This window comes from Odontesthes bonariensis, chromosome 7 (assembly GCF_027942865.1).
Source record: "Odontesthes bonariensis isolate fOdoBon6 chromosome 7, fOdoBon6.hap1, whole genome shotgun sequence".
NCBI lineage: Eukaryota > Metazoa > Chordata > Actinopteri > Atheriniformes > Atherinopsidae > Odontesthes > Odontesthes bonariensis.
Genome location: NC_134512.1, coordinates 18,987,490 through 19,001,597, shown reverse-complemented (window position 1 = coordinate 19,001,597; position 14,108 = coordinate 18,987,490). Strand labels below are relative to the sequence as shown.

The 14,108-nt window shown below is 39.3% G+C and overlaps 1 protein-coding gene across 5 annotated transcripts in view; it reads left to right on the top strand.

The window, feature by feature from the left end:
- The window catches only part of tln2b (talin 2b), an 87,126-nt gene that overhangs the window by 18,690 nt on the left and 54,328 nt on the right, over positions 1-14,108 (top strand). For all 5 annotated transcript variants that reach the window (XM_075469880.1, XM_075469879.1, XM_075469875.1 and 2 more), the window contains one exon: positions 13,914-14,087. In XM_075469880.1, the coding sequence (XP_075325995.1) occupies positions 13,952-14,087 (136 nt within the window). In that variant the 5' untranslated portion in view covers positions 13,914-13,951. The remainder of the gene's footprint in view (positions 1-13,913; positions 14,088-14,108) is intronic.

Below are 14,108 nucleotides of genomic sequence, written 5' to 3'. Positions count from 1 at the left end.
AAGCATCCACCCTTTGATGCTTTGTGGACATCCTGGTCCTGCTTTAGATGATCAGGTAAAATAAATCGGCAGAACGTATAGATGTTGAATGGTGTGATTCAAGGAATGCAGTGTACCAAAGTGTAGACACTTTTTTGTTTTCTAAACAGGGGTCATTAACGAATTCTCTTTGCGCTTGTTACTATCAGTGAAACCATTATAAGCCCTCCAGGAAGTCACCTGCATGTCTTTATATAGACCGTACCAAGGCTGACTGGGCTCTTATCTAAACTATTGCAGTTTCATGGATTTTTAATGAGGGGAATATAAGCCATGGAAATCATTCTTCTTTCAGCACCGGACTCAACTGTTAGTGGACCTCTCCTTCATCAGAGGCTTTGGATTTGACAGGCAGAGTAAAATATATGATTATGTTCAGACACCCAGATTGCTCAGAGTAAAATAACAGCCCATCCAAAACAGCCCATATTTTGGTCACTAAGCAATCTAAATTAAAGTCTCAAGGGAGATGTTGATGCAGTTTAATTTGAATAGTTTTTTTGCAAAATCCTTTGAACTGAGGTTGTATACTTCTGCAAAATCTCAATGTCATCATAAAATCAAAATGGAAGCTTTCTGAATACAGTGATTACTTAGCACGTCCCACATTGTTGTTTGAATGTATTCCCTTTTGCAAAGTTATGAACAATAACTGAAAATAAATACTCTGAAAAAGACAAAATATGCCCTTAAGCTTGCACTCATTGGTCTGTTTTGGTTTGTTATGTTTTTACGTTTTTGCTTAAGCCCTGAAACATGCTTGGTTCAACATTGTTGTTTTAAATACTTCCAATTCATTTTCCCATCACATGAATATTAAATTGAGTAACCTGGAGCTCCTTGGACAAAACAATAATAGCCTTGAGGGTTTAAAACATTTCTGCGTCCAGAGAGACATCTCCAATTTATTTTTTGTTTTGATCATTTAAAAGGTAGGTCTGACTTTTTAATTATAGTTGTCTGTTCCATTTAAGTAATGTGTTGCTAAAATGTATTTATTTTTATGATGTGAGAGGCAGTGTTGGCCTTTGTTCTTTCAGTTGCAATACTGATGGTGAAATAGCTTTGCGAACGAGTAAAGAACAAATACAAGAGCATAATTCAATCCGGTTTTTAGTCTTAATCAATCATATATAAGTTCAACAAGTGCAAAGCATTAGTGCTTTAATCAGCAAATAGTATAGCCTTTACGTGGTCTAAGTCTCATCTCCCTAAGAGACTCTCTCACTATATGCACACTGAACTCCACAGGGTTTTGCGAGAATGGTGAAGCCATTTTCCAAAACAATTGATTTGCCATTAGGCAATGCTTTTATGCATTTTAATCTGTGATCTCAAACATTAGCTTCGTTACATCCCTTATATGTACAAAATAAGTTGCCATAGCAATATACCCCAACATTAGGGGGTATAAACAAGATCTACCTCACCAAACTTAAACTCTTCATCTTTGGGAAGGTTCCCCGGTTCTCTGTTCCCCTTGCTTTGTGAGGGGATCATCAATTCACTCAGACACTGCACTCAGCTGAAATCCCTGATGTTTAATCAGGCATTAGGCCGGTTAACTTGTTGATGACATTTATATGGACGCATGCACAAATGCCGTCTTCCATATGTGGTATTGGCTTGGTTTTCTGTGAGTTGGATACATTTTACTGTCTTTATTCAGGAGTTTTCTCAGACTGACCAAATTGAGAATTTGGTGATTTTTTTTTTTTTTTTTACATTAGTTTACTCTTTTTAATGAACATATCAACATTTATTATCATGCTGGGAACAATATAAGTGATTATAGATGAAAACCAGATAAGTCTCTGTATTAGCTGTGAAGGTAAAACAATTTCTACTACAGCAGAAGAGAAAAAGGCTCTGGACTCTTTAATGCAGGTGTTTCACCTAGGCACATATTGTTTTAGGTGTCATCACTTTCTTGGCATTTGGACAACTTTTTTACTTCCTAAACTTGTTTCACCTTCAAACAAACTGCTATATCCTGCTCTCATCTGTCACTCTAAAGCTTTCTGGCCTAATGAGCCATCTAGCTGTAAAGGGTTGGAGCCTGATGATTGGCTTGGCATTCAGCTACCAGTGAGAATCACTGAGTGAGTGCAGTGTCTTTGTCTGCATCCACATTAGTTGTTGTGCATCCAGCAATCTCTAAGCTCATTACAGTAATCAGGTTAAAGAGAGGGGGACTGGGGAGTGCTTGGCCAACGGCATGCTTCCTCTGGACTTCCCCAGTCAAACGAAGAACCTCCCACATAGGCTTTGACTAGCTGGTGGGACCCAGCCCTGCAGATGCCTCCTCCTAATGATTCGCTCCCGCTCCCTCTGTTTGTATGAAACCCATAGTTGGGTATTCAACTGCACCCATGCTGTCATAATGACCAGCTTGTAATTGTAAAGCCCTTCTGATATACGCCCATGCTTTCCACAGTTTCTGATCCATTTACTGTGGCTCACACTAACACATTTAGTAAACAGTAAATCCTCCTTTCTGTAGTTCACAGAAGAAGCATCAACAATGATGCACACATGAAAAACAGACGAGTGCTTAGTTTCTCATCACAACCCCAGAAATGAAACAGGAATGGTACAATTGTAAACTCTGTTTACAAAGTTAGCATGTCAAATGTCTTTGTTTAAATTTTGTTCTTTTTGGAGATTATATTTCGCTGAGTCACAAAAGCTGTGTTTCAGCAGTAATACGAGGGATTGTATTGTCATGGATTTTACTTGCCCTGTTTGTGCTTTGGCTTTATTAAGCATTTTCAGTTGTCTCCTGAAATCACGGAACACTCGCTGCTTTGTCTTTTTTATCAGTCCTTGAGAGAAACTAGAGAACAGTGTTGTAAAAGTCATTCAAACACATCTAAGCTGATTCATAGCAGTGACAGATTGTATCTTTTAACACTGAGTCTGTGTGTAGTCATTTCATCTAAGTTTACTTGGAGCCATGAAAGAAATTAAGGGCCTTTTTATCATCTGTTGGTTTCTTTTCCAAACTGCCCTGCTTAGAGAAGGCCCCTTTTTTTCTCCTCAGAGTTGACAAGAGCCACCTGACCTGGGAATAGCCCAAAACCAGGGTTGCTATGGCAACCTGCAAATGTGGAGCATGAAATAGTGAGCCTGTGAGTCCTTAACTAATCATGGCAGCATCCTTTACATGCACAACTCTGTATCATGTGGCTCTACAATAGTAGCATATATCCTGTAAGCACAAGGTCAGTGGTTTGCTTTGCTATGATTTAACTTCAGTCCCAGAGGTACTGAGCTGGAGGTATGCACAAGAAGACTTCCAACAGTCAGCGTGGTTCTCGTCAGTTGACCCTGTTTCACTACATGCCAAGGATTTCCAAACTGTTTGCTCTTGTTGCTAAATCAGAATGACAGATTGAACTTTTTCTAATACTTTTTTAAGGAAAAAGATTACAGCCTCTCTGGAGATTTATGAGTCTTCTATGAATGTTGTTATATAATTAAAAAAAAGCTATTTGTACAAGAGATAAATGTGCTTACATTACAAAGCACCCCTACTCACTTTGGGGCAACGGCAATAGAAAAACTGTGATGCGGTCAAGTACAGTGTGCTGTTAAAAGCAGGGCTTGAAAACGAAATTATTTTTCAATCGTTCCGTTGTGAACGGTTCAGGCATGTTTAACGTTTTCGTTCTTGCGTTCCGCGACCAACATATCGTTCCTGAACCGGTTCGGAACGTAAAATATCGTTCGTTCTTATCGTTCCGGCAGTGTTTGGCGGGCCTATCAAGTCTACGTGTGTGGACTTTACCACATTTTACCACTTTAGATTAGACGTACTCATTAGTATTTGCCCTTGATTTACACCGTAGCTCTATGCCCAAAAATAATAAATCACCGGCAGCATCCAAAAACATTCAGATGGGCTATCCATCCCACATAGCTTACTGTAGCCTATAGGCCTATTCTATGATAAATAATTTCTTATCAAAAACATTTCTGGATAAGTGGGGGAGAGCCGGGACGAATGAAACATGTGCGGCAATGCACGAGATCCAAATTTCTGTTAAGCTTTTTTTCTGCCATTCTGAAGACTATATTTCATCTAATTCACTTATTCTATTATTATTACTTTAGGCTACTTACTTGAGCCCTGTTGCAGAATTTATAGTGGATCCTCCTGTTTTATTTTGACCCAGCATTAAGACGTGGGTGACGATTGAAACAAGTGTTTTATTCGTCCCGACAGTGTCCTCCAACTGACACTTAAATAATTTTTGTCAGTAAACCTGACAATGTTAACATTTCATACTTTCGGATTTATTAAAGTAACGATTCATCTGCTGTATGGTCATAACATCCTACTGCATAAAACAACTAAAACAACTTTTGATCACAAAAAAACTACGACGGGTAAGATTTTACTTATCAGTGTCAAAAACAGGCTCGTGGGGCTAACGCTGGAACTAGGTGACGTCACGGCACGAGCTTTCCCGGGGTTGGCAAGTCTTGAGTGATGAATGTACTGACTGCTTCCAAAGCATCGCCTCTCGCTGGGGTGGTAGTGGATAAAGGAAGGGATTCGTGACAGCTGCCTGCATTGAGCCTAACAGGCAGCGAAGTGAACGCACAACCGGAAGTAGTTTTTTTTTTTTCCCTGACAAAGGCTACGCTTTTGTGAAATTTTATAAAATATATAGAGAACGAAAAAAAAACGTTATTAACCGGTTTTGTGGATTTCTGAATAACGTTTCTGTTCCGGAACAGTTGAAGACCATTTCGTTTTTGTTTCCGTTTCCGTTTCCGTTTCCGTTTCCGTTTCCGTTTCCGTTTCCGTTTCCGTTCCTCGTAAAATTCCGTTCGTTTTCGGTTTTCGTTTTCGTTCCTTGAACCGGTTCGGAGCCCTGGTTAAAAGATTTTTCAGAAAAAGACACCCACATCTTCAGCTTGTCTCCTGCACACAGGCTCTGCTTTCAGACCTTTCAGCAGTGTACAGTCTGAAGACAGGTTGTTGTATACCTCTCCTCCAGCCAATTTAAACACTGGGTTCTCCAGTGCTTTTAGTTCTCGCTGAGAGAAAAACAAAGCTGCAAGGGATCACACTATATTACCTTGCCTAGAATGTACTCCCAAGATTACTGAATAATGGAGTTTTCCTGGGTTCCTTACAGAGTTTTTTTCTGGATTTTTATATTTCACTCCCAGTGTTGACCAATCATTAATCATTTTGGGAGTGAACACTTTGTAGAAAGCTGGTTTGTTAATTGCCGAAAGGGAAAAGAAATTCTTGCTCTAGTGCTTTCTCTGTACACTGTGTAAATGCCTGTCTTTCCAGAGGGTACATCTTCTTCACTGCTTGGTAGGGATCAGTGGACCTTTTGGCAATATTTCAGACATTTCCTCATTCCCACGGTACAGCTCTCCACACAAAATGTTATGTTTCTCTGCAGAACCTTCAACAAAGCAGTGAAGTGGCACTTTCATAGAGAGGCATTTAAATTTTTGTCAGACACGCTCTGTCCAAGTAAATCAAAGTCAGCTTTCTCAATCTCTTTCTCTGCTGAATATTTCCATGTACTTGTGACAGGATAGTTCTGTGGATCAAACCAGGATTGTAGAGTCATGTACACAGACAAAGCAGCCCTTTATGTTGTCAAAGCTCTCTTTTACTCCTTATCGACTTGGCATTTGAAAGTTGACTTGCTGAAATCCTTAAATCTCTGAAGAGTGTATGCTCCAGATCCAGACTACTAAAGTTGTGGCTTAGACATGAGGTCACAGTGGAGGTGGATCCTACTGCTGTCCAGCCTTATACGTCCAGGAAAAGGTGGGCAAAGCAGCAGCCATGGCAACTGTAGGCTGAGCTGCTGATATGGAAACAATGGGCCAATAACATGGCCTCCCTCTGAACCATGCAACAACAGAGTTTCACCCAATAACAACAGGGGGATTTTATTGTTACAAAGACCGCTTTGATATGGAGAGAGATTACCATGTTTGTGAGGGGTTACCTTTTGTTATGCTCCACTAAATCTACTGAGAGAACAGATAATGACACAAAACACTGTGTAAGATAACCTGATAGGAACTATGCTACAAGGCCCAGAACAGTGAACCTACACCATTGTGTGTCAGGATTCTTCCCTTACAGCACGCCAGAGGATGTAAAATGTTGATGTGGACTCACAGTGTATCACACATTGAAGTGAAGCCAGGGTATGTTCTGTATACTGTAATCAGCATGTACTGGGCAGCCAGCCAATGAAGTATGAGAAAGTCAGTGCAGACTTGATATTGGAGTCACCTGATTTGGAGGATATGACAATCCAGGCAGAGAATACTGACAGTAGAAGTCAGAGATGTGAGAGCACCATCTAATACTCATGTTCACTGCCCACTACAGGATGATTCATTGTGAATATTTGAGTCAGTGAGGTCTGGTGGGTTTGGCATATAGAGTCTGAGTGTGTGTGTGTGTGTGTGCGTGCGTGCGTGCGTGCGTGCGTGTATTTGTATGTGTGTGTTTTGTTATCCATACAAACTCCCACATTCAACTAGCCTCTACCCATTGCACTGCTACAAGCCCCAACATTCACTGCCCCATGATTTATCACACAGTTAATTAAAGATTGTCTAGTTCATTATTCACATTTTGTCAGAATCAGTTGATTAATAGATTCATCTTTGGCAGAAAGCTCTTGCAAGCAGCCTGTATACAGAAAGACTGCATCACTTAGATGTTGTTCTGTTCTGTGGTATCAGGAGGGAGGAGGGACACTGATGATGAGATAGTGAGAGCTGGGTTGGCATCTTAATTGTGACCTTTGTAATTGTGATGCAATGATTTCAGGAGCTCAGTCTGCCTTTTTCTCATATATTCCTCCACTGATTACTGTCACATGTGGAGTCTCCTCTTGCTCCTCTTTAATGTTTCTGGGTTTATCTCTTTACATTTGATAAAAAGAACATTTCACTTTGCGCATACACCTGCCATCACTGCATATCATAGAAGCAGAGACAAGAGATACAGAGGGATTATCTTTACCTACTGGCTTCTATAGCATATTATGGCTGAAAGAACCTACAGAATATATTGGCTTTATTTGGCTGCTTATGTGAATAATTTACATGTTTTCTTTAGGTTGCATGAAGATTTCTGGTTTTGCCAGGGGAGAATAATAGTGCGTGAAAACATTTATGTACATCACTTTGTCCTTTTTATTCAGGTTTCACCCACAGTTTGCATATTTGTCAGTGACATGTAGTGTCTGACTGACAAAGGTGGCGTCAACTAACACATCCACACATTCAGCGACGCCTAAAGAAGACACAAGTTACACAAGTTAAGACTACACCATTCATACTTCTCAACAATCTGAAAATAAACTCAATTCCCTCAACACAATAAGCAGTGTTGAGAAAGGCTAAATAGTTCATCGAAATAATAAAAGTTTGACGAAATGCCGACAGCTGCCGAAGGTAAATCAAGAGAATGTTGTATTGGCCTTTTTATTGCACATAAAATTATGATAACCTTGTTTTAGGCAATGATTCAAGTATCACATAGAATCGTTGACGAATGAAAAAAGCTTTGTGATTACATAAAAAATACTCCAAAACATGATTTTATTTATAAACTTTTGAAACATAAATGTTGAATTAAAAAAAATGTCAAGGCTGTTGTAGTACAGTGAATGCCAGCTTTTATTTCAGTGAAACGTCTGTCCTTCTTGTTTGATAAGTGTCAACAGACACAGAGTTTAATGCTCTTCATGTTTTTCATCATTGCAGCTCTAGTTCAGTTTAAAAAAGTGCTGCTGTTTCATTTAGATAAAACAACGCATTTTTACGGTTTTATAGAACCCACAGGAGGTCTTGACCCTTACAAGCTGAATGAATCTCCGTATTTTGAACAGAGATTGCTGTCTCCATTCTTTGTTGTATCACCATCAATTATTTGAGTCAGCCAGTTGAATGCATATAATAACCACTGTGCAAAAAAGTTTAATCTCAGATAACCCAAGCCTCCCGGGTTGTGTGTTGTTTGATCCATTGATGTCAATTAGAGGAGTTAGAGGAGTCGTAACATGACACAGGTTCCAGATTCTGACCACTTCAGATGGTTCAAGAGCTCATTTCCGAAGAGATTTAGAAACAGTGATCTCATTCACCCAAACCATGGACTTCAATCCTGTATATTATCATATTATTGTGTAACAGTACCAAGTTGAAGCTTTGTATATACACTTAATGTTACGATAGAGGTGATGCTTTACAGTTTAGGTCAAAGCTGAGAGGTCGTTTTATTGTTTTTCTGTACAAATTTGTGCGTTTGATGATGCAAATAGTAATACTGAGGGTGTCCTCTTCTTCGAGATCTCTGATCAAATGTTACACTGAATAGTCCCTCTTTTCTTTTAAAGAGGGTATGCATTTGTAAAATAAGAAGAATAAATTAAAAAATCCCCTGCGTCTGTTCCTCGTGTGAAATTATATTCTGAATTTAATTGTGGGGAATTAATGCCTGCCAGACTCAACACGCTGAAATATGTTCGGTCTGCAAACCCTCAAATCCTCCATATGGCATGCAATGAGCGGTACATAACGGGCAAACCTGTGTGAAGTGAGTGGTTGAAGCCTCTTGACAAACACCTGTTCACTATTTTACAGTCATATCACTCATAAATACAGATTCTGCCTCTCCAAATGTTTTATGTGGTTTGCGATAAATATGTAAATGACTTATCTGTGCTGATAAAAGAGAAAATAATAATAATGAGTTTGTCATGCACCTTTATACATGAAGAAACTGTGCTGTGTTCAGTTTAGTTTTGACTGGTGTATTCTTTTTCTTTGCAAAGGGACTGAGATTTATTTTTAATCCAAAACATTGAACTATTGACTCCAACTTATTCCCAGTTTCATATCATTACGTCACATAATCTATTGTAGTTATCAGAAAAAAAGCCACATCAGAGATTTATAGCTGAAAATGTGTTTCTACTTATAATGAAGTCATCATGGGTTGAGCTCTTTCTAATTTTGGGTTGATCTGCATCCATCAGGGCGTGTAATGAAATAAAAAAATGTTTGGGCAACATCTGTTGGAGCCAAAGTTAACCACTCCCTCTGAGTGCTGATTCAGAAGCTGGGTCAACCCACAGTCAGTGTACTGATTGGCTGACTGACTGCAGCAGCTGGGTGGAGCTCCCCTCCTCAGGAAGTTGTCTCTGCCTCTATTTATTAGAAAGCCTCTTCAACGCTCCAAATGAACAATAGCACATTTAGGATTTCTGTGTGGTACAGTAATCCTTAACATGAAAATTTGGACTAAGTGAACCAACTCTTGTCACAGATATTGTCCAAATTAATGACTGCCCAGTGATATTCAAAAAAAGTAAGAATTAATAAAGAGTTGATATCTTATAATCCACTGCTCAGTGCAAGTAATAGTCAACGCTATTGGCTTGTAAGAATTCAAATGAAAGCTATGTGATGCTCCTCTTCTGCTTTGGATCCTTTTGAGGCAGCGCCGCTGCAGGAAGCTCTACATCACTAGATATTTTTAGTGTAAGAGGAGATGTTCTCTCCCTCCTTCACAGGGTCAAGATTGATAGTTTCTGTCAGTACCCATACCCAGGACTTGCATTATAGCAGAGTGGGTCACCCAAGAGGAGTCTCAGTAATCCAAAGAGTGGGTTATAGAAGTTAGAAGTTCATTTTCAAATGTTGCTGAAAATATATTCCAGTGTATCTGTTAGTCTCTCTAAAATATAGAGCAATGGCCTTTTGCTGTATATGATATATATATATATATATATATATATATAATATATAATACTGTCCAAATTTCACAGAATTAAGCAGCTTTTCTCACACTAAACCTGGTGAACTTAAAATAGCATGGCTCCGATTCATCATGTTGGGATTGCTGTGTCCTGCAGGAGCAATGATTAATTCATTTATGAAATCTAAGAAGCGACGACGGTGAAGGTGAAAGGCTGTGACTTATTAATTATTTGAATTGTATTTGGGTGGACCCCACATTCATTTTATGATTTCTGCGAGAAAATTAGCACAAGGACATCTCAATGCGATAAATTATATCAGCCTGGCACAAATAAGGAGACGCTTGGAAAAGAATAGAGGTCCTATGGAATATTTGGAATGTGAACTGTAATTCTTGCATCCTTACTTGCTCTACCTGTAAAGGAATAAACCTGCTCCATAGATAATTATTTTGGCAGTGTATGAATATCTAAGTTTTTGCAGTTGTGTGCTAGTAATCATACTCTTCAGCTTGTATGTTGAATACAGGCTGAACAAAGAATGTCTCTTTGCTCGCTTCAATTATGGAGAAGACCTATCGGATAGTTTGCAATGAGTTAGTCCTAAATCAGTTATGCCTCCTTTTCACAGTAATAATGTGTTTATGGTCATTGATTAATTCTCCCTTCCATGTGCTGAATTGAACAAGTTCAAATGTGAAATACTCAAGATGATAGCTCTACAATTTTCACATTTGGATGCAACAATTCACATCTGGTGGAAGAAATACTCCTGACAGCTTTTCGGGAGTTATAAAAATAAATGGAGTTCCTGAATTGCAGGAGCATTCCATTAAAACTGAAAGTTAATCAGATCAACAAACCTTGTTTGCTGTCATGTGTCCTAATGTGGGATTTTACTTATTACAGAAGGATTCATACAGGCCTGCAGGAAACTAACTTTGCTTTCAGTCTGATAGAGATAAAAGGCTTATGTTTTGCTGAGTTTCCCATTGCAGGATGTAAAGATGAAATAGAAGCAAGTACGGGGTGGAACAGCTAACGTTTTCTCAGTGCATGCATGTTTTAATAATGCTCTTCTCAACAGATCTGAGAACTGCTGAGGTTGGACTTTCTTTTAGCCCTCCAAACATGCTAAAGTTAATGTTTAAATCACCCAATATTAACAGTCCACTGCACTGTCCGCTGAATGATTTTGGACTATATATTTTAATAATCATCTGGAGCAGTTCCTTGCTGCTTTACTATTACAACTGTGCTTTGGAGTTATTTTCCAGGTGCAACACAGCATGTTAGAATATAATTGTTGTTGTTCTTCTACGATAGCTGTGCTTGCTGTAGAGACAAAGTAGTATGATTTTATTTCACTGTTTCCATATTCACAGTAATTACTCTTGATAGTGTTAATATAATAAGAGATGTTTGCATTTTTTCTTTTGTGACTTTGTGCAAATAAAGCAGAGCGAGTGTAAAGTACCCTTTTTTACAAGGAAATCATTATGATTTTTCCTGTTGTCTCAGTTTAATGGGTTGACCTTGAAATTCCTGTTGTATAGCAGGGGCCAGGCTTATATGTGGTACTTCAAAAACAGCCAATTATTTACACTAGAAATATGTTATTATATTCTGCTCTCGTTTTCCTGCAGTTCTTTTAATGTGTTTTGCTGTTTTTTTCCGAGTTTGTCATGGAGGCTATGTCTCCTGATTAATGAGTAATTGCGCCGGAGTAAAGTGTCAAGCTGACTGTAAGAGTAATGAGACAACTCGTCTTTGCTTTTGTTGTCTTGTGCACTATTTTACACTTTATTTAATGGATAAAAATCACAATATTGGACCACCCTTTTACAACAATATCATCTGCTGCCTTCCATGGAAGCTCTGCTATCATATTACAATTATTTGTCCTTCTGGTTGGGGGCATATTCAAGATTGACCCAAACAGAATAGTCAGACTCGAGCTTAAACTCCAGCCACCTCCTTAGTTGTGAGGCAGAATGGTGAAGTAATCCCTGTTGCTCTCAGGGCCTGCTCTGCTGCTGGTACTACAGCCACTCATTAGAGCTGTATCCTCTCCAGATGGCTCCTACCTTCCTGGCTCTCGATTCAATTGTCCATGTTTTGACTCCTCAGTAAGCTGCTGTTTGGTCATTTTTTCATCTTGATATCTGGAGTAGTAAACAAACCTAATTCAATGCAGGGCTCTTTTCTGATGGATAAGTGATAGTCATGTGAGATAAGATTATGTTTTGAGTCTATACAGTTCATCTTGTAAGCCTAATAAAACACCAGAACACGATTCCACAGAGAAACACATAAGGAGAGCAGAGCTAATGAGGAATTGGCTGCATTGGAGTGTTTGCACGAGTATCCTGGAGAAAGATGTTTTCTCACACTACTGTAAGCAAAGGGATTATCATTATCCACTTGGGATTCATCGTATGATTACTGCAATACTTACTATCTGAAGTAACTGATCCAAGAGATAATGCAGTGACTGTTGTATTAAACCTACAGTAATCATCTTCAAATACTTCGTGTTGGTTCGCTGGATGAGATGGACTTCTGTGAAATCCTTCACAACACTCTGTTCTATTTATTTATGGTGTGCGAGGGAGCTGTTATCGAACATCCAGTACATCCCTATGTTGCCTGCTGGATTGTCAGTCTGGGGTATCTGGCTGCTTGTGTTGAAGAGAGCATCTGTGAAAGGGCTGGATGATAAAAACTCTGTGGGGCTCCACTGCCAGCTTGTATTGAGGAGAGTCCATGCAGAGCCATTACCTCCCCTTCTTTGTGCTTGTCTTTCTCTCTTTCTATGAGGAAAAACTCACGGAAGGAGAAGAGTTTTTGAGAGGAATCCATGGCTCTGACAGAGGCACCGTCACAGACAGGCCCATTCACAGCTCCATCATTACAGGGAAATTCACTTCTCACACTTGCTCTGCCTTAGCTCAAAAGGGGGCCTGTGGATCAGCTGTGAAGTCTGGCACAAAAACACTCTTTGTTTAAAAATGTAACTGAGTTCTGAATCGTGTCAGTGTGAAGATTTGAACTTTTGCCTTTATATCTGACCATGGAGAAAAATACTGAAATCCTTTGCAGTTTCAGTAGAATTTGGAATATTTTGACTTTTTTTTTTTTTTATGACCACTTTGATAGTAACGTTCATTCGGGTGAAATGGCAAATTGTCATTTCTTTATTTTTTCTTTGTATTTCTGGTTCAAATCTATTTTTTTGCATGTTCCAGCTGTTATGAGCAACTGATGAACCAAGAAAATAATCAATTTGTTACTTGTGTATGACAGCAATTGCAGTCTTCGACTATTGTGTATGACATTTTTATTCTATGGTGATGGAGACATCATCTCCAGAAAATGTAATCACTACATTTCGGATCAATAATTTGTATGTAGGAGACAGAGAGCCTTCCTAGCATAGGTGGCCTATTTATCACTTTCATCTCTCTCTGCGTTGAAGCCAAGGTCAAGGACGAGGAAAAAGAAAAACCTCTGCAGTATCAGTCCCAGAATACCAGAATTGATTTCAGTCTAATGGCTGCATATGATAAAACACCCACAGATTTGTCTCAAAGTGAAGTGTGCTTGCGGAGGAGAGTGCAAACCAGGATAGGAGTGAATAATGGTGCGGCAGTTGAATTTACTTTGAACTGTCTCCTCTTATACTTGCCATTTGATTTGCACTGATTTGCACTCTCCCTTTTTCTGCATAAAGGCTATTTTTGCTTAATTCCACATACACAGCAGTCAAGCTGTCGCTCCTCATACACTTCCCCTTTGATATCACAGCGGCTGTGGGATGATGAGCTGCTGAGGCAGGTTAACTGCAAACGCATGTTCAGTTTGACAGGTAAAAATGTCCCCACGGTGGTAATTGTTATGATTTGCTATGTGCCTTGTGAAATAGTGTTCTTCATTTAGGTTTCCTCTTTCACACTTTTAGGTCTGATTGTTTTACAAGAAGACATTTTAATAATGGGCTGTTGATAACAGCCAAAACACAGTCCACTTATTTAGGGAACTGGCCCGTGGAATGGCTTCACGTTCTCTGAATCTCAGGTCATGTTTTTCTACGTCTGTGTTTTTCAGGTGTGTAGGTTGGTGAGGTCATTTTACCACCCACCAAGATGGTGGCCTTGTCGTTAAAGATTTGTGTACGCCAGTGCAATGTGGTGAAGACGATGCAGTTTGAGCCATCCACGCCTGTATATGATGCCTGCAGGATCATCAGAGAGAGAGTTCCAGAAGCACAGACAGGACAAGGTTGGACAATGGCTGGTGAAT